This window comes from Schistocerca piceifrons, chromosome 3 (assembly GCF_021461385.2).
Source record: "Schistocerca piceifrons isolate TAMUIC-IGC-003096 chromosome 3, iqSchPice1.1, whole genome shotgun sequence".
NCBI classification, from domain to species: Eukaryota; Metazoa; Arthropoda; class Insecta; order Orthoptera; family Acrididae; genus Schistocerca; species Schistocerca piceifrons.
In genome coordinates, this window is record NC_060140.1 from 467,158,429 (window position 1) to 467,180,771 (window position 22,343).

General features: G+C 43.5%; 1 protein-coding gene across 1 annotated transcript in view; it reads right to left on the bottom strand.

Annotated features, from left to right (window-relative positions):
* Positions 1-22,343, bottom strand: part of LOC124789576 (protein embryonic gonad-like) — a 416,063-nt gene that overhangs the window by 85,013 nt on the left and 308,707 nt on the right. The window contains exon 2 of the mRNA XM_047256982.1: positions 11,877-11,954. Coding sequence (XP_047112938.1) covers positions 11,877-11,954 — 78 coding nt within the window. The remainder of the gene's footprint in view (positions 1-11,876; positions 11,955-22,343) is intronic.

Sequence of the window (22,343 nt, forward strand, 5' to 3'; positions counted from 1 at the left end):
AATGGCTGACATCGAAATAAGTGTCCAAGGAATAGAAAAGCAACTGGAATCACTCAACAGAGGAAAGTTCACTGGACCTGACGGGATACTAATTCGATTCTACACAGAGTACGCGAAAGAACTTGCCCCCCTTCTAACAGCCGTGTACCGCAAGTCTCTAGAGGAACGGAAGGTTCCAAATGATTGGAAAAGAGCACAGGTAGTCCCAGTCTTCAAGAAGGGTCGTCGAGCAGATGCGCAAAATTATAGACCTATATCTCTGACATCGATCTGTTGTAGAATTTTAGAACATGTTTTTTGCTCGCGTGTCATGTCATTTCTGGAAACCCAGAATCTACTCTGTAGGAATCAACATGAATTCCGGAAACAGCGATCATATGAGACCCAACTCGCTTTATGTGTTCTTCAGACCCAGAAAATATTAGATACAGGTTCCCAGGTAGATGCCATTTTTCTTGACTTCCGGAAGGCGTTCGATACAGTTCTGCACCGTCGCCTGATAAACAAAGTAAGAGCGTACGGAATATCAGACCAGCTGTGTGGCTGGATTGAAGAATTTTTAGCAAACAGAACACAGCATGCTGTTCTCAATGGAGAGACGTCTACAGACGTTAAAGTAACCTCTGGCGTGCCACAGGGGAGTGTTATGGGACCATTGCTTTTCACAATATATATAAATGACCTAGTAGATAGTGTCGGAAGTTCCATGCGGCTTTTGGTGGATGATGCTGTAGTATACAGAGAAGTTGCAGCATTAGAAAATTGTAGCGAAATGCAGGAAGATCTGCAGCGCATAGGCGCTTGGTGCAGGGAGTGGCAACTGACCCTTAACATAGACAAATGTAATCTATTGCGAATACATAGAAAGAAGGATCCTTTATTGTATGATTAGATGATAGCGGAACAAACTCAGGTAGCAGTTACTTCTGTAAAATATCTGGGAGTATGCGTTCAGAACGATTTGAAGTGGAATGATCATATAAAATTAATTGTTGGTAAGGCGGGTGCCAGCTTGAGATTCATTGGGAGAGTCCTTAGAAAATGCAGTCCATCAACAAAGGAGGTGGCTTACAAAATACTCGTTCGTCCTGTACTTGAGTATTGCTCATCAGTGTGGGATCCGTACCAGGTCGGGTTGACAGAGGAGACAGGGAAGATCGAAAAAAGAGCGGCGCGTTTCGTCACAGGGTTATTTGGTAAGCGTGATAGCGTTACGGAGATGTTTAGCAAACTCAAGTGGCAGACTCTGCAAGAGAGGCGCTCTGCATCGCCGTGTAGCTTGCTGTCCAGGTTTTGAGAGGGTGCGTTTCTGGATGAAGTATCGAATATATTGCTTTCCCCTTACTTACACCTCCTCAGGAGATCACGAATGTAAAATTAGAGAGATTCGAGCGCGCACAGAGGCTTTCCAGCAGTCGTTATTCCCGCGAACCATACGCGACTGGAACAGGAAAGGGAGGTAATGACAGTGGCACGTAAAGTGCCCTCCGCCACACACCTTTGGGTGGCTTGCGGAGTATAAATGTAGATGTAGAAAGTTAAATTACAATCACCCTGCAATTTCGTCTCAGAAACTGTCTCAGCCTATAGATTCGGTCCTAAGCACCTCTTCAGATAAAAGCCCAATTTTAGTTGGCGAATTAGATGTGGATTACTTTGTTTCTCGTGTATACCACAATCGTTCACAATTTCTAATAGACAGTGGGCCACCGTAGCTGAGTGGTTAGGGCGTCTGTTTGGCATACAGCTGGCCGAGTCGGAGATTTTCTTGTCTCGGGAACTGAGTCTTCTGTTGTCCTCATAGTCATCATCGAAATGCAGGTCTCCCAAAGACCTGTCGATTGAAAAGACTTGCAAGTCGGTGGACGAACTTCCTCAGGTGGGGACTCCCGGCCATCAACTCCATAGGGGTATTTCATTTTCTGGTTGACAACATTCTCCGTCATCGACTACACTGATTATTAATTTCTGCCGCAAAGATGAAAACCAGAACCAACGTGTTGCAGAAACTATGTGGTTCGATATGGGATTCATCATCTCCAACACTGACTTCTGCTCTTGAGGTGGTGTACGCTGTGCAGTCTCGATCAACGGCCTCGTCGACACTCAGCTCAACCAGACTACGCACATCGTCACAGGAACAATGAAAAGCTCTCCTCCTTTCTGGTTGTCTGTTCTCAGACAAACAGCTTTCCCATTTTTGTGGCGATAATTGCTCTCAAGTGGGAATTTACAAACATAGCTGGTGATGCTTATATTCCTATACAAGAGTACATTCCTGCACTCAATAGAAACAAACTTCACTTCCGTCATCCACGTATAAAATGTGCAAAACTGTTGGTGGACAACAGAGTAACAACCGATGAAGAGAAATACGGCAGAAGAAAGCTACGTCCTGCAGCTCGTCCAAGCCACCAGGTTTTGAACAGCACCGCAAGATCTGACCTTCCCTGAAAATAATATGGACAAAGAGTAGAATTTATAAATTTGGATTAACAACATCGCCCAGGTGTGATAGTGCTGCGAAACGACAAAATATTCAGTGTGTCATATATACGACGGGCATTCAATAGGTACTGCAACAGATCTCCCATATTCGGTTTAGAAAAGGTAGAACTTGTTGTGGGACGTCGTGGAATATTCTCGATTCAGCCCCTTTTATTTCATGAAGTTCCAATAGGTGACGGCGCTATACTTAGGTTTCAAAATGACATTGGAGACAAACACGGTGTCGCGTATAGACTCCTAGCCCATGTGTGCAAGTAACAAGAACCCTACAGTAAATGCGCGGAGGAAATGAAATACTCTTTTGGCACTGGTGGCTTCCCAGGATGGCGATAATGTGCCACCAAAACTAGTCGTGTCACAGAATAAAGACATTCTCAAGCTACAGCTTTGGTGTTACTTTTTCTCAAGTCCCTCGTCCATGCAATAAGATGGACGTCCATAAATGGGTTCATCACTTCGAACCGGAAACAAAACGGTAATCCATGGAGTGACACCACACCACCTATCCCCCGAAGGAAAAGTTCAAAGCCGCACCCTCAGCCAGTGAAGTCATGGCGACAGCTTTCTGGGGCTCTGAAGGTGTTGTTCTGCTTGACGTCTTCCCTCACGATGCGACGATCAACTTTGAGGTGTATTGTGCTACCCTCAGGAAACTGAAGAAAAGGCTTCAGATTGATCGCCACAACAAAAATTCCAGGAAACTTCATCCTTCTCATAATAACTCAAGGCCTCGCACAAGTCTGCACACCCAAGAGGAGCTCACGAAACTCCATTGGGCTGTTCTTCCTCATCCACCCTACAGCCCGAATCTCACATGTTTCGGCTTACATCTGTCTGGCCCAATGAAGGATGCACTCAGCGTGAAGCAGTACGTGGATGGTGGGGAGGTTACTGATGCAGTAATGGCGCCATGGAGGCATACAGGCCCTCCGTGTAAGGTAGCCTAAGACCATCGCATTGTAATCAAGAGAGTGCGGAATAATACAGGGTTATTACAAATGACTGAAGCGATTTCACAGCTCTACAATAACTTTATTATTTGAGATATTTTCACAATGCTTTGCACACACATACAAAACTCAAAAAGTTTTTTTAGGCATTCACAAATGTTCGATATGTGCCCCTTTAGTGATTCGGCAGACACCAAGCCGATAATCAAGTTCCTCCCACACTCGGCGCAGCATGTCCCCATCGATGAGTTCAGAAGCATCGTTGATGCGAGCTCGCAGTTCTGGCACGTTTCTTGGTGGAGGAGGTTTAAACACTGAATCTTTCACATAACCCCACAGAAAGAAATCGCATGCGGTTAAGTCGGGAGAGCGTGGAGGCCATGACATGAATTGCTGATCATGATCTCCATCACGACCGATCCATCGGTTTTCCAATCTCTTGTTTAAGAAATGCCGAACATCATGATGGAAGTGCGGTGGAGCACCATCCTGTTGAAAGATGAAGTCGGCGTTGCCGGTCTCCAGTTGTGGCATGAGCCAATTTTCCAGCATGTCCAGATACACGTGTCCTGTAACGTTTTTTTCGCAGAAGAAAAAGGGGCCGTAAACTTTAAACGGTGAGATTGCACAAAACACGTTAACTTTTGGTGAATTGCGAATTTGCTGCACGAATGCGTGAGGATTCTCTACCGCCCAGATTCGCACATTGTGTCTGTTCACTTCACCATTAAGAAAAACAAGTTTAGCACTGAACGCATCCTCTTCCATGAGCTGTTGCAACCGCGCCGAAAATTCAAAGCGTTTGACTTTGTCATCGGGTGTCAGGGATTGTAGCAATTGTAAACGGTAAGGCTTCAGCTTTAGCCTTTTTGGTAAGATTTTCCAGACCGTCGGCTGTGGTACGTTTAGCTCCCTGCTTGCTTTATTCGTCGACTTCCGCGGGCTACGCGTGAAACTTGCCCGCACTCGTTCAACCGTTTCTTCGCTCACTGCAGGCCGACCCGTTGATTTCCCCTTACAGAGGCATCCAGAAGCTTTAAACTGCGCATACCATCGCCGAATGGAGTTAGCAGTTGGTGGATCTTTGTTGAACTTCGTCCTGAAGTGTCGTTGCACTGTTATGACTGACTGATGTGACTGCATTTCAAGCACGGCATACGCTTTCTCGGCTCCTGTTGCCATTTTGTCTCACTGCGCTCTCGAGCGCTCTGGCGGCAGAAACCTGAAGTGCGGCTTCAGCCGAACAAAACTTTATGAGTTTTTCTACGTATCTGTAGTGTGTCGTGACCATATGTCAATGAATGGAGCTACAGTGAATTTATGAGATCGCTTCAATCATTTGTAATAGCCCTGTATAATGTATTGGAGTCCTGACTAAAACCAACCTGCTTTCAGAAAAAAAAGTGTTGCACTACTTATTGAAAGCCACTCGGATATAGGTGGGTGCCCAAAACGAACCTTTCCTGGCTATCCGAGTTACAGAGTTAAAGAAGTCAGCAGAGGGATCACTTGAATTTATTCAGCGGTCGGATATATGGCTGTGACCTACTGTGCTTTTAAATAGTATTCATTTAATTAATTTATAATTACCAATATTTTTTCTGTGTAAAATACGTGTACAGGTATTGTCAAAGGAAAAAGTCTTCCCCATCGATGAGTTCAGAAGCATCGTTGATGCGAGCTCGCAGTTCTGGCACGTTTCTTGGTGGAGGAGGTTTAAACACTGAATCTTTCACATAACCCCACAGAAAGAAATCGCATGGGGTTAAGTCGGGAGAGCGTGGAGGCCATGACATGAATTGCTGATCATGATCTCCATCACGACCGATCCATCGGTTTTCCAATCTCTTGTTTAAGAAATGCCGAACATCATGATGGAAGTGCGGTGGAGCACCATCCTGTTGAAAGATGAAGTCGGCGTTGCCGGTCTTCAGTTGTGGCATGAGCCAATTTTCCAGCATGTCCAGATACACGTGTCCTGTAACGTTTTTTTCGCAGAAGAAAAAGGGGCCGTAAACTTTAAACGGTGAGATTGCACAAAACACGTTAACTTTTGGTGAATTGCGAATTTGCTGCACGAATGCGTGAGGATTCTCTACCGCCCATATTCGCACATTGTGTCTGTTCACTTCACCATTAAGAAAAACAAGTTTAGCACTGAACGCATCCTCTTCCATGAGCTGTTGCAACCGCGCCGAAAATTCAAAGCGTTTGACTTTGTCATCGGGTGTCAGGGATTGTAGCAATTGTAAACGGTAAGGCTTCAGCTTTAGCCTTTTTGGTAAGATTTTCCAGACCGTCGGCTGTGGTACGTTTAGCTCCCTGCTTGCTTTATTCGTCGACTTCCGCGGGCTACGCGTGAAACTTGCCCGCACTCGTTCAACCGTTTCTTCGCTCACTGCAGGCCGACCCGTTGATTTCCCCTTACAGAGGCATCCAGAAGCTTTAAACTGCGCATACCATCGCCGAATGGAGTTAGCAGTTGGTGGATCTTTGTTGAACTTCGTCCTGAAGTGTCGTTGCACTGTTATGACTGACTGATGTGACTGCATTTCAAGCACGGCATACGCTTTCTCGGCTCCTGTCGCCATTTTGTCTCACTGCGCTCTCGAGCGCTCTGGCGGCAGAAACCTGAAGTGCGGCTTCAGCCGAACAAAACTTTATGAGTTTTTCTACGTATCTGTAGTGTGTCGTGACCATATGTCAATGAATGGAGCTACAGTGAATTTATGAGATCGCTTCAATCATTTGTAATAGCCCTGTATAATGTATTGGAGTCCTGACTAAAACCAACCTGCTTTCAGAAAAAAAAGTGTTGCACTACTTATTGAAAGCCACTCGGATATAGGTGGGTGCCCAAAACGAACCTTTCCTGGCTATCCGAGTTACAGAGTTAAAGAAGTCAGCAGAGGGATCACTTGAATTTATTCAGCGGTCGGATATATGGCTGTGACCTACTGTGCTTTTAAATAGTATTCATTTAATTAATTTATAATTACCAATATTTTTTCTGTGTAAAATACGTGTACAGGTATTGTCAAAGGGAAAAGTCTTCTTGTGTGATGTGGTACTTGCCACACGCTAAATAAATAATAAACTTCCACTGTTGGCGAATAACGCCTGTTATGTCATTTGCAAGAGATAGCTAATGTCTGGCTAGGCCATAATCCAATTACCACGCTCAGTCAAAATTTCTGAAACGCCACAATCTGATTTCCACACAAATAAATAATTATTTCAATTACAGGCGAAAATGTCATAATTTCAAAAATTTTGCACCTTGTGGGACCTTCTCGATGAAACATAAACGAATTATAGCTCATCCAACGCGAGCTTACCTCTTGAAAATGGCATAATAGACTAAACTGGCCAACAGTGTAAATAAATTATTATTATTACAGACGAGGGCAGGAAACATTGTTGTTTCAGGTATTAGAAATGGGTTCTCTTGTATTGTGACGAAATTAAGGCGTCTAACACGACAGTAATCAATAAAGAGTCCGAAATCAGCACAGGACCGTATGCTCCTAGTTACGAAAGTCTTCCCTGCATTTATGAGAAAGGAAAACTTAAGAGTAGTTCAAGGGCGTACCCAGGATCTGAACTATGAGGTGTGGGGGGGGGGGGGGCTAGTCCCTAGTCCCAGGAAACAAGGACTCGTGACAACATACAGCACTTCTTATTAAATAAAGCAGTAAACCAGTGAAAAACTGCTTTTAATAAACATTTTAAATACAGGAATGCACTTGTACAATCCGAGAAAACATGGAGCATTTCTTATTATATAAAACAGTAAACTAGTGAAAAACTGCGAATATTTTCTAGGGGGGGGGGGGGGGAGCTGCCCCCCTCCCCTGCCACTCGCTGTGTACGCCCATGGAGTAGTGTATGACAAACAGGTGCTTCTTTCCGTCACTGCTAAAACGTTAATTGGATCACTGAAAACGATCCACGCTTTCAGGACTAGAAATCCCTATATCACAGTCCACAACCATCCATATAATAAAATCACTACAATTCCTTGGAGTAACACTTGATAAAAATGTGAGACGGACCCCTCACATGCTAACCATCCAAAGGCAAGCAAGCTCACAATAGATGAGAAATGCCAAAAGTTCTGTCCAGCCAAGCGTTAGGACACTCCGTCGACTATCATATATATCTACAACTCCCTCGTCTGTACCATCTTACCAACAAAAGTGTTGCTTTAATCTCTGTCCATCCAAGTTGCACTACTATGTCTCTAAATCCGTCCACGTTGTGCACTCTGCCTCGCCTTCTGTATCCGTTTGCCCTCACCAAACTGTACCCTCTACCACATATTTTCAAGTAAGTAGAATAAATCCATTGTTCTTTGCCTTCCGAATAAACGAATCCAACTAGCTGTACCCCAAATACTTTGCACTTCGGGTTACAATTGTGCCTTTAATATCACTTGCAACATACCATATATCTACACACATTCCATGCCTGTTCCCAAAGTAATTTCAATCATCGTATTTTACAGATTAATACCTGAGATCTTCACACACTATCAACTATAATTAACCTTACGTCTTCCATACCAAGTGAAGGCCTGAAAATCGACCTATTTTCCGCTTAACTGCAAACCTTCGCAATTTCCCATTTCTTGAAAATTCACAGTTTCAGTCCCACATTCCTTCTCAGAACACCTTTTTTCCAGAGGAATTCATAAATACCTTCAAGCCAGATTTCGAATTTCTTCGTTGAAATGGGAGTGAATGAAGGGCTTTCAAAGAAGTGAACGTATAACTTTGTTCCGAAGTGTATTTCACGATCTGACACATAAATGTACATACACCAACCCACTTCCACTCACTGCAAATCTTATCACCTAAAACAGCAGCTCATAGCACTGTGATACACGTAGGCTGTCCCTGACGATTGGCTCCCACTATAACCAAGGCGGCGTAAGATAATCCCTGACAGCTCGCAGCGCTGTTGTCAGCTTTCAACTGAAAGCCCTGACGGCTGCAGGTGAAAACAGTAGTCGTCTACAGAGCTGTGACAACAACGAGGCGTTGACATAGGCACGTTAATACAAGGGCATTACGGTATTAGCTGAGACAGGGCTGCCCAGCCCACTGCAACTGTCAGGGATCAACTTATGTCAAATGGTTCAAATGGCTCTGAGCACTTTGGGACTTAACAGCTATGGTCATCAGTCCCCTAGAACTTAGAACTACTTAAACCTAACTAACCTAAGGACATCACACAACACCCAGTCATCACGATGCAGAGAAAATCCCTGACCCCGCTGGGAATCGAACCGCACGACCATGAACTGCGGGCAATCATCAACTTATGTCGACTCAACTACAGTGTTAGTGAAAACCAACTCCGATGTGACCTTAAATGATTGTAGACATATCTCATCGACTGACCATACATGTAGTGTGGTACGGTTGTAAGCTGGCCTCATTTATGTTTACGTCTCGCTTGTTATTCGGACAGGGATGGTAAGCAGCGAACTATACAAACAGGTGGTGGAAAGTCGACAATACACAAAATTTCTGTTAATCAACACTAGTACATGTTGTTGTTGTTGTGGTCTTCAGTCCTGAGACTGGTTTGATGCAGCTCTCCACGCTACTCTATCCTGTGCTAGCTTCTTCATCTCCCAGTACCTACTGCAACCTACATCCTTCTGAATCTGCTTAGTGTATTCATCTCTTGGTCTCCCTCTACGATTTTTACCCTCCACGCTGCCCTCCAATACTAAATTGGTGATCCCTTGATGCCTCAAAACATGTCCTACCAACCGATCCCTTCTTCTAGTCAAGTTGTGCCACAAACTTCTCTTCTCCCCAATCCTATTTAACACCTCCTCATTAGTTATGTGATCTACCCATCTAATCTTCAGCATTCTTCTGTAGCACCACATTTCGAAAGCTTCTGTTCTCTTCTTGTCCAAACTAGTTATCGTCCATGTTTCACTTCCATACATGGCTACACTCCATACAAATACTTTCAGAAACGACTTCCTGACACTTAAGTCTATACTCGACGTTAACAAATTTCTCTTCTTCAGAAACGATTTCCTTGCCATTGCCAGTCTACATTTTATATCCTCTCTACACTAGTACATACAAAAACGAAATCAAGTACGCCATTAGAAACCAGCCTGTTGCAAAGGCTTATTCGATCTACCGAATACGTTAGTAGTTATTCAAGTTTCTTTAACATGGATAATCAGGTAATTGTTAAACAGAAGTTGACACCACTGGCAGCAAGGCGACGATGGATCATGCGTCTCAGGCACTTATGAATAATTGCAGTGATAATTTCCATAGAATATAGTAATTAGTTGTCAAACGTGGAATGCCACTACGGAACATTATTCATTAACTCTCAAGTAATTATAACAGACACCCGGATAAAAAGGAGTGTGACGTAGAATTAATTTACAATAATAGTAGTACAGCTTTATAGTAATAAATTTGTATGATTTTCGTATAATTATTGAATTTGTGAACTTTGTAGCCCTAATTACCTTAATTATAGAGAAATGGTACAACACAGGTAAATTCACAGTCCACCAAATGCATCTTAATGCAGAATGCCTTCAGAATATCATATTCCTAACGAGGGCAAATTTGAAAAGAGAGGTTTTATTCTATAATAAGGTCACCTTAAGCGACAAGTAATAATTATGCTCCTACTAGAATAGCTGATACTAATTACGTTGTTGGTACTATTTTGACTGGCACAGCAGCATTCTCATTTGGTGTATTGTGATTTGATAGGGGATTGTGGATCGGCCTTAATGCAAACACTTTTTGTTTATTTACTTCCCAAATTAGTTTCGGCGAAATACAGCCATCATTAGTGGGTTTCTTTTCTCTTTTTTACTTAAACTTACATATTTTATATGTGTGTTGCCATTATTTACGAAAATTATGCAAAAAGCTTAGAGTAAAAAGAATAAAGAAACCCACTGATGACGGTGATATTTCGCTGAAACTAGTTTGAGGAAGTAAATAAAAAGTGTTTGCATTAAGGCAGACCCACAAACCCACTTTTGTTTACACAGACACGGACCAGCAGAAGAGTTCAAGTTATAATGTTTGCGAGTTAATGTTTCTTGTATAGTCTAAACGGTATAAAAGAATTTGGATACTGCTGCAGGGAGACGTTTGTGCCCAAATTTAAAATGGCATTAGCACCTATATAGATAACATGAAGGCAGACATGAACAGTAAAGTATGGCGAACTTTAAAAGGTTAACTGTGCCATTTTGCTCGGCAATAAAACCAGGTAGGTAAATCCTTTTGCGGATTGTAACATATTCACAAAGTGAGATTTCTGTAATTGGTAAATTTCCGAATTAAAGTTCTGCCGACTTATAAATTTACGGTAGAGTCAATAGTCCCTTACAGCCTTTGAATTATGTTTGGACGCTCACTTTTAATGTGACATTTTTCTGCTACGTTCTCAATTAAGAGCTGTACTTGTGCGGAACTATTTCAGCAACTCATTTCTCGCGTTATCAGCGATGGACTTAACCGAAAACTTGATCAGAAAGGACAATAACTTGGAACCAGTGCAGTATTGAGCCGATTTAGCGAACATTCTATAGATGGAATAAATCCTTTGCCTAAAAATGCACGAGAGTTATTTATGATTTTGTGCTGCTAAATAAACTGTATATTGAAAATTAATTTGTCGTGTAGCCTAAATTCAATTCAGCTTCAGTCTTCATTTCTGTAATTTTAAATTACACCTTAGGTAAAATATACCCGCGGCATAAAGCCACGAAGGAGGCATATGACCATGTTACACAATATACGTAGCCTGCAAAATGCTGAATAGGGAAAAGTCATTGACTCACTGCTAAATGATTCTATTAATCCAATATTACGCGTTTCGGTGTTTGCAATTGATCAGATATTCTGGAACTGCAAGTAACCGGTGGACACAATAGTTACGCGTTTTAGAGGTAACAGACATGATCAGATTCCAAATGTAGACTACATAAAGGATGAAAGACGTATACCACTCGGATATCGTCATAGCCCCCCCCTCCCTTTTTTTGTTACCATGAGTCAATGAAGATATTGTAGCGCTAACACAGTACTGCGCTGGAGGGAGAGAATAAGATTAAAAAGGGACGTTTCTTTCGCTTCTCGATTCATGGATCACCATAAATAGTGCAAAATGTTTTCATTCTATGTCGAACTACTGATACGGCTCATTTCATCCGGACGTGGTAGTGCAGTCTGATGATTAGGAACGTTACGCCACTGCTTCACCTTGTGTCACGTCTGAGATCACTGCTAAGTCGGAGGTGGAAACCCAGCGGTAAGGAAGTCAGTGAATTTAAAAAAATCTTACTGAAATATGGCAAAAGCTGATCGCCAGTCAAGATTCTGTCTGAAACGTCACCTTGCAACTTACCTTACAGCCTTCGCAGGTGAAGGCACCGAAATGGAATCCCGCTGCTGGCTCCCCACACACGCGGCACAGCTGGTTCATCTGCAACAGGAAATAAGTAACTGCTGTAAGTTAAACAGCGCTCTCCCAGCGTTAAAGTTCAGTGAACAATCTATACAATCTAAGAGATTCAGAGGGCGGTGAACATAAACAAAACCACGAAATTCTAGGAAATGGTCTTCTATTATTAGTGTGTGTAACGGCCTGTGAAATGTATCGTCCTTAAAATGCTCAAGTAAGTCTATAATGAAAATATGAGAGAATTCAGAGTGCGTGTAACTCAGTGGCCCCCATCCCTTCTTAGACCATTAACGTTAAATATGCTGCGCTCCCCCACTGTCACCAGCTTCAGTGCCTAAGTAAACTTTAGAATCAAAAAGAGTTCTCTTTCAACATTTTACCTTTTAAAATGATGTATTAGTATTGCCTATGTATAACACGGAGAGAGGTGGCGAAGTGCCTAGCAAACTAGATTTGTATTCGGGAGGATTACAGTTGAAATCCACGTCCGGACGTTGAGATTTAGGTTTTACGTGATTTTCCTAAATCGCTTCAGGCAAATGCTGGACTCGTTCCTTTGAAAAGACCACGTCCAGTCTCCTTCCCAATCCTTCCGCACTCTCAACTTCGCTGCATTCCTAATGACCTCGCCGAAGGGACGTTAACCTGGAATATATCTATTTACCTACCTTCTGTCTGACATCCTTTTCTTTATATATGCTGTTCTCAGTGAATGCTCATCGTAATTCATAATCCAAATTCATTCAGCTCCTTGTTTTATTTTCACTGCTATCACAGTCAAAATCTACCTTCGCATCTATTAGGTTGGTTCATAAATTCGTAGCGTTTTTCTGTAAGTTTAATAAAGACAACAGGTATACATAATCTACACTTTAGTCATCAATAATACATTCTCATTCACTATTAACAACAGTCTCCCAACGCTAGGGTAACTTTTCGATTCAACGACTGTAGATATCAAGTGCTATTAAAGCGAAGAACTTGTCGAGCCATGTTCGGAGCGCATTTTCATCCGGAGGGGAACTTCCTCCAACGCTCTTCGATAGAGGGCGGAAAAAGTGAAAATCTCACGGCGAAATATCAGGTGAATAAGGTGGGTGCGGAATGATTTCCCCTCCAAACTCCTGTATAGTTTTTTGGCAGTCTAGCAGAATGCAGGCGAGCGTTGTATTGGACTCAAACATTTCTTTCTCTTCCTTATGTTAGCATAAATACACAACTTCTCGTCAACAATAACAACAAGGACAGGAATGATACGTGTTGTTCACATGCCAATTGATGATGAGCGGGCCCAATGCACATATAACCACCCACTGATATTTATTGGTTTGGCTTAGGGCATGCGGTAATCAAACATCCGATTTTTGAACCTTCATTCACATTATGCTGGAATTATTACGGTTTACCACATTTGCCAGTTCTCGAATACAGTGGCAGTGCGCTGATCATTGTGGATTAATGCATTTAAACGATCTTCATCAAACACCGAAGGTGTCCTAATCGTGGAGAGTCACTAACGTCAAAACGTTCACCCTCAAAACAAGAGAACCATTTTCTTGCCGTGGTATGTACAATGGTATTATCGCCGTATACGGCGAAAATTGTTCTCGCTGCCCCCGCTCCTGTCCTGCCTCTGATGAACTCAAACAAAAGAATACATTGGAAATGTTCCGATTGCTCCACTTCGCACTCCCATTTTATAGCCTCCATAGCTCCATTCACTATCTCTGAACGACAAGCCGGCCGGTGTGGCCGTACGGTTCTAGGCGCTTCAGTCTGGAACCGCGTGACAGCTACGGTCGCAGGTTCGAATCCTGCCTCGGGCATGGATACGTGTGATGTCCTTAGGTTAGTTCGGTTTAAGTAGTTCTAAGTTCTAGGGGACTGATGACCACAGATGTTAAGTCCCATAGTGCTCAGAGCCATCTGAACGACAAAATGACAATATGTAAACTCAAGTAGCTACAGTGAACTACAAACAGAAAATGACAATCGACAAATAAACCCAAAGGAAGCAGATAACCAAGAAGCAAAATAGAAATGCTACCTACTTACGCACCAACCTAATATTAATCGTGTATGCCGTATGTCTTCTCCATGTGTTCTCTTCGGATAGAGTGTATGCGTATGTGTGTACATGAACGTATGTTTCAAAATGCGTGATGAAGCAATTGAAGGTGCATCGATTATGCTACGTACAGCTTCTTCTCTGGTAATGGAGCTAACCATCTACAGTGAGGGTATACACTTGTTTCAAAACGCGTGCCGACCGCCGTGGTCTAGCGGTTCTAGGCGCTCAGTCCGGAACCGCGCGACTGCTACGGTCGCAGGTTCGAATCCTGCCTCGGGCATGGATGTGTGTGATGTCCCTGGGTTCGTTAGGTTTAAGTAGTTCTAAGTTCTAGGGGACTGATGACCACAGATGTTAAGTCCCGTAGTGCTCAGAGCCATTTGAACCAAAACACGTCTCGCACCCACTGCGCCTCTTCCTAGCGGCACGCGCTTCACATGCACCCAGCACCACCACTTGAAACAAACCGAGTTAAAATGTCAGGACTGTATTATCCGTTTGAAAATTACTTGACCATTGGGCTCCATACTTCGGAAATGGCAGAAATTGGAAAACTTTATGCTGCCATTGCTTTGTGTCTGGCCACTTGAATAATAATAATAACAATACTGTGTATGGAACTGTAGTTATTGTAGTGTTGCACTGTCAGTTAATTGAAGAGAGTAATGAACCAACTTCTTGTCTGTAACACGAACTACCCACATGAGACATTTAGCATTTCTTACGTACACTGAAGAGCCAAAGAAACTGGTACATGTGCCTAATATCGTGTAGGGCGCCTACGAGCACACAGAAGAGCCGCAACAAGACGTGGCATGGACTCGACTAACATCTGAATGAGTGCTAGAGGGAACTGACACCATGAATCCAGCAGGGTTGACAATAAATTCGTAAGAGTAAGAGGGGGTAGAAATCTCTTCTGAACAGCACGTTGCAAGGCATTCAAGATTTGCTCAATAATGTTAATGCCTGCGGAGTTTGGTGGCCAGCGGAAATTTTTAAACTCAGAAGAGAGTTCCTGGAACCATTCTTTATCAATTCTGGACGTGTGTGGTGTCGCACTGTCCTGCTGGAGTTGTCCAAGTCCGTCGGAATGCAGAATGGATATGAATGGATGCAGGTGATGAGAAAGGATGCTTACGTAAGTGTCATCTGTCCGAGTCATATGCAGACGTATCAGGAGTCCCATGTCACTCCAACTGCACACGCGCCACAACATTACAGAGCCTCCACCAGCTTGAATAGTCCCCAGCTGACATACAGGGTCCATGGATTCATGAAGTTGTCCCCATAGTCGTGCACGTCCATCCGCTCGATACAATTTGAGACGAGGACCGTCCGACCAGGGAAAATGTTTCCAGTTACCAACAGTCCAGTTTCGGTGTTGACGGGCTCAAGCGAGGCACAAAGCTTTGTGTCATGCAGTCACCAAGGGTGTACATCGATGATGTTTCATTGAACGATTCGTACGCGGACACTTATTGACGTCCCAGCATTGAAATCTGCAGCAATTTGCAGAAGAATTGCACTTCTTTCACGTTCCACGATTCTCTTCTTCCGTCGTTGGTTCCATATTTGTAGGATTTTTTTTCGGCCGCAGCAATGGCCGAGATTTTATGTTTTACTTGATTCTTGATATTCACGGTACACTCGTGAAATGGTCGTACGCGAAAATCCCCATTTCATCGCTACCTCAGGGATGGTGTGTCCCGTCACTCGTGCGCCGACTATAGCACCATGTTCAAACTCACTTAATTCTTGATAATCTGCCATTGTAGCATCAGTAACCGATCTAGCAACTGCGCCAAATACTTGTTGTCTAATATAGGCGATGCCGACAACACCGCCGCATTCTGCCTGTTTACATGTCTCTTCATTTGAATGCGCATACCTATACCAGTTTCTTTGGCGCGATGGTGTGGTGGGTGGACTATTTGAGAAAGCTGTAGTCTCCATCGCACTGTGACACACATTAAGTCTAGTAACTGAGGAAAAAGTATTTATTGACAACTAATATCATAAATATTAAATTCATAAAAAATTGTGATGATAGTAATGAGCCTTTGAAACCAGTTTACGAGTAGTCTCATGACCGAAATACAATCAAACCCTTTTGGTTTTTAACCCTCAGAAACATCTATTTTGCACCTCAAGGGGTAGCTCCCCCAGTCTGAGACGCACTGGTTTAGGTGGGACATCAGTTTCAAAAATTAGTACGCTACACTTTGTTGATACGGGAAAAGTGTCTGCTGGGCTAGTCCATACAAAAGGGGAAGAGCTTGGGAAAGCATTGCTAGGAATTTGTTATAGCCGTAATATACTCCAGTATTTAATGAGTGCCTTGAAATTTTATTCTCAGAAATGTAAATCTTGAATTCAAAATTTAGATAAGGCCCATGTCGCCTTCATCAACATAACTTGACTGCTCGATATCTACAGTAGAACAGGTAGTGTGTACAAAAGTGCTGTTCTGCTGTTCCTACACCAATACAAATATGGCACCAGGTGAATTTTGTAGTACAATTTCAGCCCTCCATCAAACTGACACAGTGTTTCAGTTTGAGTACTTACCAAAACGCGTGTAAAGCTGCTGGAACATTCTTTTAAGAAATTCTAGTGACATCCATATTCCACTGTAGTCTTGGTCGCCTAGGCAGAAGCAGATATTATTTCCTTATTTCCACTCAAATGACAAAAGTCATGGGATACCACCTAACATCTTGTCGGACCCCTTTCGACCCGTGTAGTGCAACAAATAGACGTGGCGTGGACTCAATAAATCGCTGGAAGTTCCTTGCAGAAGTACTGAGCCTTGCTGTCTCAATACCCGTCCATAATTGCAAAAGTGTTGCCAGTGCAGGATTTTGTGCACGAACTGACCTCTTGATTAGGTACCATAAACGTTTGGTGGGATGCATGTCTGACGATATGAGTGGCCGAATCTTTCGCCCGAATTCTCTCGAATGTTCTTCAAACTAATTTCGAAAAATTGTGGCCCGGTGACATGGGGCATTGACATCCATAGAAATTTCATCGTTTGGCTCCAAATAGCTAAACATAACCATTTCCAGTTAATGAAAAATGAAATGATCGTGTGGCATTGATGGCCAGGAGGCCCATTTTGGGTGAGTTCGGCCACCAGGTTGCAAGTCTTGTTTCATGTGACACCACAATGCGCGACTTGCATGTTGGTGATGATGAGATAATGATGAGGACAACACAATGCCCAGTCCATGAGCGGAGAATATCTCCAACCCGGCTGAGAATCTAACGTGGAGCCGCCGGAAGGTAGGTAAACACGTTACCACTCAACTAAGCAGCCGGACATTTCCAGTCAATTTTCGGTTCAGTTGGACGAGAGGGCCCAATCCACTTTATGTAAAAACAGTCCACGCCTTTACAGCTTGCACAATGTCTTGTTAACAACTTTCGTCCATAGCTTCGTGTCGCCTGCGCCACACTTGAACCCTACCATCAGCTCTCACCAACTGAAATCTGGAGACACCTGACCAGACTACTGTTTCCCACTCGCTTAAAGCACAACGAATAAATTCACAAGCCCAGTAGAGGCACTGCAGGCGATGTCGTGCTTTTAGCAAAGGGACTCTCAGTCACCTGCTATCATAGCTTATTAACGCCTAATTCCGGGGCACAGTCCTAACGGATAAATTCGTCGCAAGTCTCACACTGATTTCCGGGGTTATTTCACGCATTGTTGCTTGTCTGTTAGCACTGACAACTCTACGCAAACGTCTCTACTCTTGGTCATCAAGTGAAGGCCGTGGCGAGAGGTAATGCCTGAAATTTGTTATTCTCGGACCACTTTGGACGCTGTGCATCTCGAAATAACGGATTCCCTAACAATTTCCAAAATGGAATGTCCCATTCCGCATTCAAAATCTGTTAATTCCCGTCGTGTCGCCATAATTCGGGATGCTTTTCACATGTATAACCTGAGTAGAAATTACAGCTCCGTCAACGCACTACCCTTTTATACCTTGTGTAAGCGATACTATCGCCATATGTGCATATCGGTATCCCATGACTCCTATCTCGTCAGTGAATAAGCACCGACATGCAGGCAAAGAATAAGTGTAGCATTGGCATCTTTTCGTCCTGCGCGCGGTAAATGCGGAAACGTGAATAAAGGCGACATTACTACCAAATGCGTCCAAACAATACCAACGTGCTGTTATTCGTTTCTTGGCTGCCGAAGGTCAAACACTGGAGAATGAAGAATTTGGATGGAGAACTGTGTCTGTCGGAAACCACCGTTGTGGAATGTCGCGCCAAGTTCCGTGCTGCTCGCAGTTCGACACAAGATGCTGGTCGATCTGTGAGTCCAGACTCATACATTAAGTGCAAGTGGCGATACATGAGCTCCGGCCCTGTAGTCCAGATCCTCCCATGCGATTATCAGCCCTTCGGTCCACACTGTCCAACCTGGTGTGTCGGTGGGATGATTACCTCAACGCTCAGGGCGATTTTGCCTGACTGGCATACCGATTCTGGTCTGTATGGCCTTCGAACGGAAACTTTTTGATCGCCCTTGTACTTATGGAGATACGCAGTATATTCAGAAGAATACATGAATTTGTGAATGATTTGGAGGTATACAGGGTGCGACATATAGTACACGGAGCTGCCATCTCTGGTAGCAACAACGGATCTAAGCTAGGTAATGACAGGTCGAATTAAGCTTGGACGACAGATACTGATAACAGATACTGATACGTCATGGCGATTCAACTCTTCTCTAGAGCTCAAAAGGCATAGTGGCTGGCGGATGGCTGCGTGCCAGGCTCTCAGCAACAAATAGCCAGGTGTTTTCACTGGGTGACTTATCTGGAGAATGTGTTGGCCACGGCAACATTTGAACGCCCTCTGTAGGTCAGTCAACGTGAGGGACATGCGGTCTTGCGTTATTCTGCTGAAAGATAACGTGACAGAGAACTGAATGATAGGGCACAACCACTGTCCTTAACACGCCAGAACGGCTACTGTCCAAATTACCGAGCATGATAACCAGAGGGGTTCGTGTTCTGCAGCCAATGGCAGTCCTTACATCTACGGCCAACGCTGGGCTAATATGACTATGAAGAATACAATACGGAAACATTCATTCTCCTCGGAGTTTCAAAACATGGATGTGTCCATTGTGAAGGTCTTGTGTAAAACCAGCATTCGTCTGAAAAGACGACGTGACACTACTGTGCCCAGTGTTGGTAGGCATCTCCTGCATTGTCAATGGAAACCACAAACTATGGTTGTCGTTCTCACAAGGCGTCGCTGAAGTGTTCCTGTGCGTACTTGTGTTGATTAAAATGAGTTCATTTCATAACTCAATGTGTACGACCCACCAAGATCGAGAGGACAAAATAAGGTACGTCACATGGAGTACGACTCTGCAAGATCAAGTGAACAAAATATCTGTCCTCTCAGCCACCAGTAGCTTGGAGTTGTTACGCTCCACATGATACTGAACAGGGAACTCCAGATCGCATAGACGCTATGTTCTCATGACAACTGTGCAATCCGTCCAAGGCAAGCAGAAAGTGTGATGAGAATGATGAACCGCAGTCACGATAGGCTACCACTGTCATACGAGTTATAACGTGACCTTCTCATGATTTCTGAATGAGAAATGCACTACATAACTGCGTAATATTTCCTCATTACAGGATGCAGGTGGCGTTACTCCAACGAAAATTTTGCTTAAACACTAATCATATCGATATTCAAGCTGCAAGTTACCAATCTGAAGTTTGTTGCATAGTCAGATACAAAATTAATAGATACCTTTGTTTCATCAACAGAATCCTATAACATTACACTCAGAAAATACATGGCATAGTCATGTTAAAGTGACCATCACCTATATTCGACATCAGCGTGAAGTAAGCACTCACAAACAGCAGGTGGCAATAATACCAATGGAGGATGTAAAAAGTGTGTCGGGGGGACGCAGAAAACAGCCCAGAAACACAGCGAATTATCTTATGTCTAAAAGGACGTGATCAAATACTTTCGGGCCTAGGTTGGAAGCATTTCCGAAACGCCCATGTTTGTAAACAACACACATGCCGCCGTAGTTAAAGTAGATCGTGCATCCAAAACCGGCACCCAGACAACATGTGGCGCACCAGATTGCCGAAGACGACAGGTGTGAACGATGTCTACAGAGACCTCTGCGGGGCAATAGATGTGCAACTGTTGAGAAATTGGCCACCCAGGTGAACCAAGAGGATACCAACAGTGTCTCCTCAAAGAACGTTCAGTGAACGTTGCTGCATATGGGCCTCCACAGCAGATGTTTCATGCACCCATGCTGACTGCTGCCCATTGGCGCCGATGGGAGCAATTTTCACGCCATCACCGCAGCTGGACATCCACTGAGTGCTGGCAGCTGGCCTTTCCAAATGAATCACGTTTTATGCTCTATCGGACAAATGAACAAACACCCTGCAACAATCTTCGGAACGATCCAGGCCCGAAGATACAGCGTTATAATCTGCGGAATGTTTTGATGGCATTCTCTGGGTGATTTTGTCATACTGGAAGGCACAATGAATCAACACAAGTATGAATATATCCTTGGGGACCATGTCCACCACCACAGGCAGTTTGTTTTTCCTAGGCACGAATGCATGTACCAGCAGGATAATACAAAGAGTCACACAGCTCGCAGTGTACGTGCGTGGTTTGAGGGGGACCAGAATGAGTTCACCGTACTTTCCTGGCCATATAACTCTTCAGATTTAGATCCAAAGGAGAATCTGTGGGAACCTCTCTATCAGGCTGGATCCTCAACGAGAAACCTGGCGCAGCTTTCCACGGCACTGCAGTCGATGTAACTCTACATCCGTGTCGGTACCTTCTAGTACCTCACTGACTCTCTACCTGCACGTCTCGCGGCGGTCTGCGCTGGAAGGCAGTCACACTAATGTTGCCATTATACACATCGTGATGAGTAACTTCGTATAAATTCTAATGTAAACGGTTTTATTCCGACTCAAACCGCGTAAACATCATAGAGGCTGACTTTGGTTTTTATCGACAGTCGTTTTTCCCACGCATGATCACAACTGGAATAGAGCAGGACGGATATTATGGTAGTGTTTGAAGTACTCACCGCCAAACACCGTTAGGTGCTTTGCGAGGTGTAAATGTAGTCTTCAATTGGTTCGCTGGTCACAAATTTACTAATTATCAGACTCACATAGTTTCCGCAGCTTAAAACCAGGAGACGAATGAAATAGGAAAACCTCGTTTTGCTTTTAATTCCTGAAGCACGGACGTGTATTCGTATTCAGCTCATAATTTACACTTCGCTCGCTATGTATCGTTTTTTTTGTTTATTGTTTTTTTTTTTTTTTTTTTTTTTTTTTTTTTTTTGTCATCAGTCTATTGACTGGTTTGATGCGGCCCGCCACGAATTCTTTTTCTGTGCTAACCTCTTCATCTCAGAGTAGCACTTGCAGCCTACGTCCTCAATTATTTGCTTCACGTATTCCAATCTCTGTCTTCCTTTACAGTTTTTGCCCTCTACAGCTCCCTCTAGTACCATGGAAGTCATTCCCTCATGTCTTAGCAGATGTCCTATCATCCTGTCCCTTCTCCTTATCAGTGTTTTCCACATATTCCTTTCCTCTCCGATTCTGCGTAGAACCTCCTCCTTCCTTACCTTATCAGTCCACCTAATTTTCAACATTCGTCTATGGCACCACATCTCAAATGCTTCGATTCTCTTCTGTTCCGGTTTTCCCACAGTCCATGTTTCACTACCATACAATGCTGTACTCCAGACGTACATCCTCAGAAATTTCTTCCTCAAATTAAGGCCTGTATTTGATATTAGTAGACTTCTCTTGCCCAGAAATGCCTTTTTTGCCATAGTGAGTCTGCTTTTGATGTCCTCCTTGCTCCGTCCGTCATTGGTTATTTTACTGCCTAGGTAGCAGAATTCCTTAACTTCATTGACTTCGTGACCATCAATCCTGATGTTAAGTTTCTCGCTGTTCTCATTTCTACTACTTCTCATTACCTTCGTCTTTCTCCGATTTACTCTCAAACCATACTGTGTACTCATTAGACTGTTCATTCCGTTCAGCAGATCATTTAATTCTTCTTCACTTTCACTCAGGATAGCAATGTCATCAGCGAATCGTATCATTGATATCCTTTCACCTTGTATTTTAATTCCACTCCTGAATCTTTCTTTTATTTCCATCATTGCTTCCTCGATGTACAGATTGAAGAGTAGGGGCGAAAGGCTACAGCCTTGTCTTACACCCTTCTTAATACGAGCACTTCGTTCTTGATCGTCCACTCTTATTATT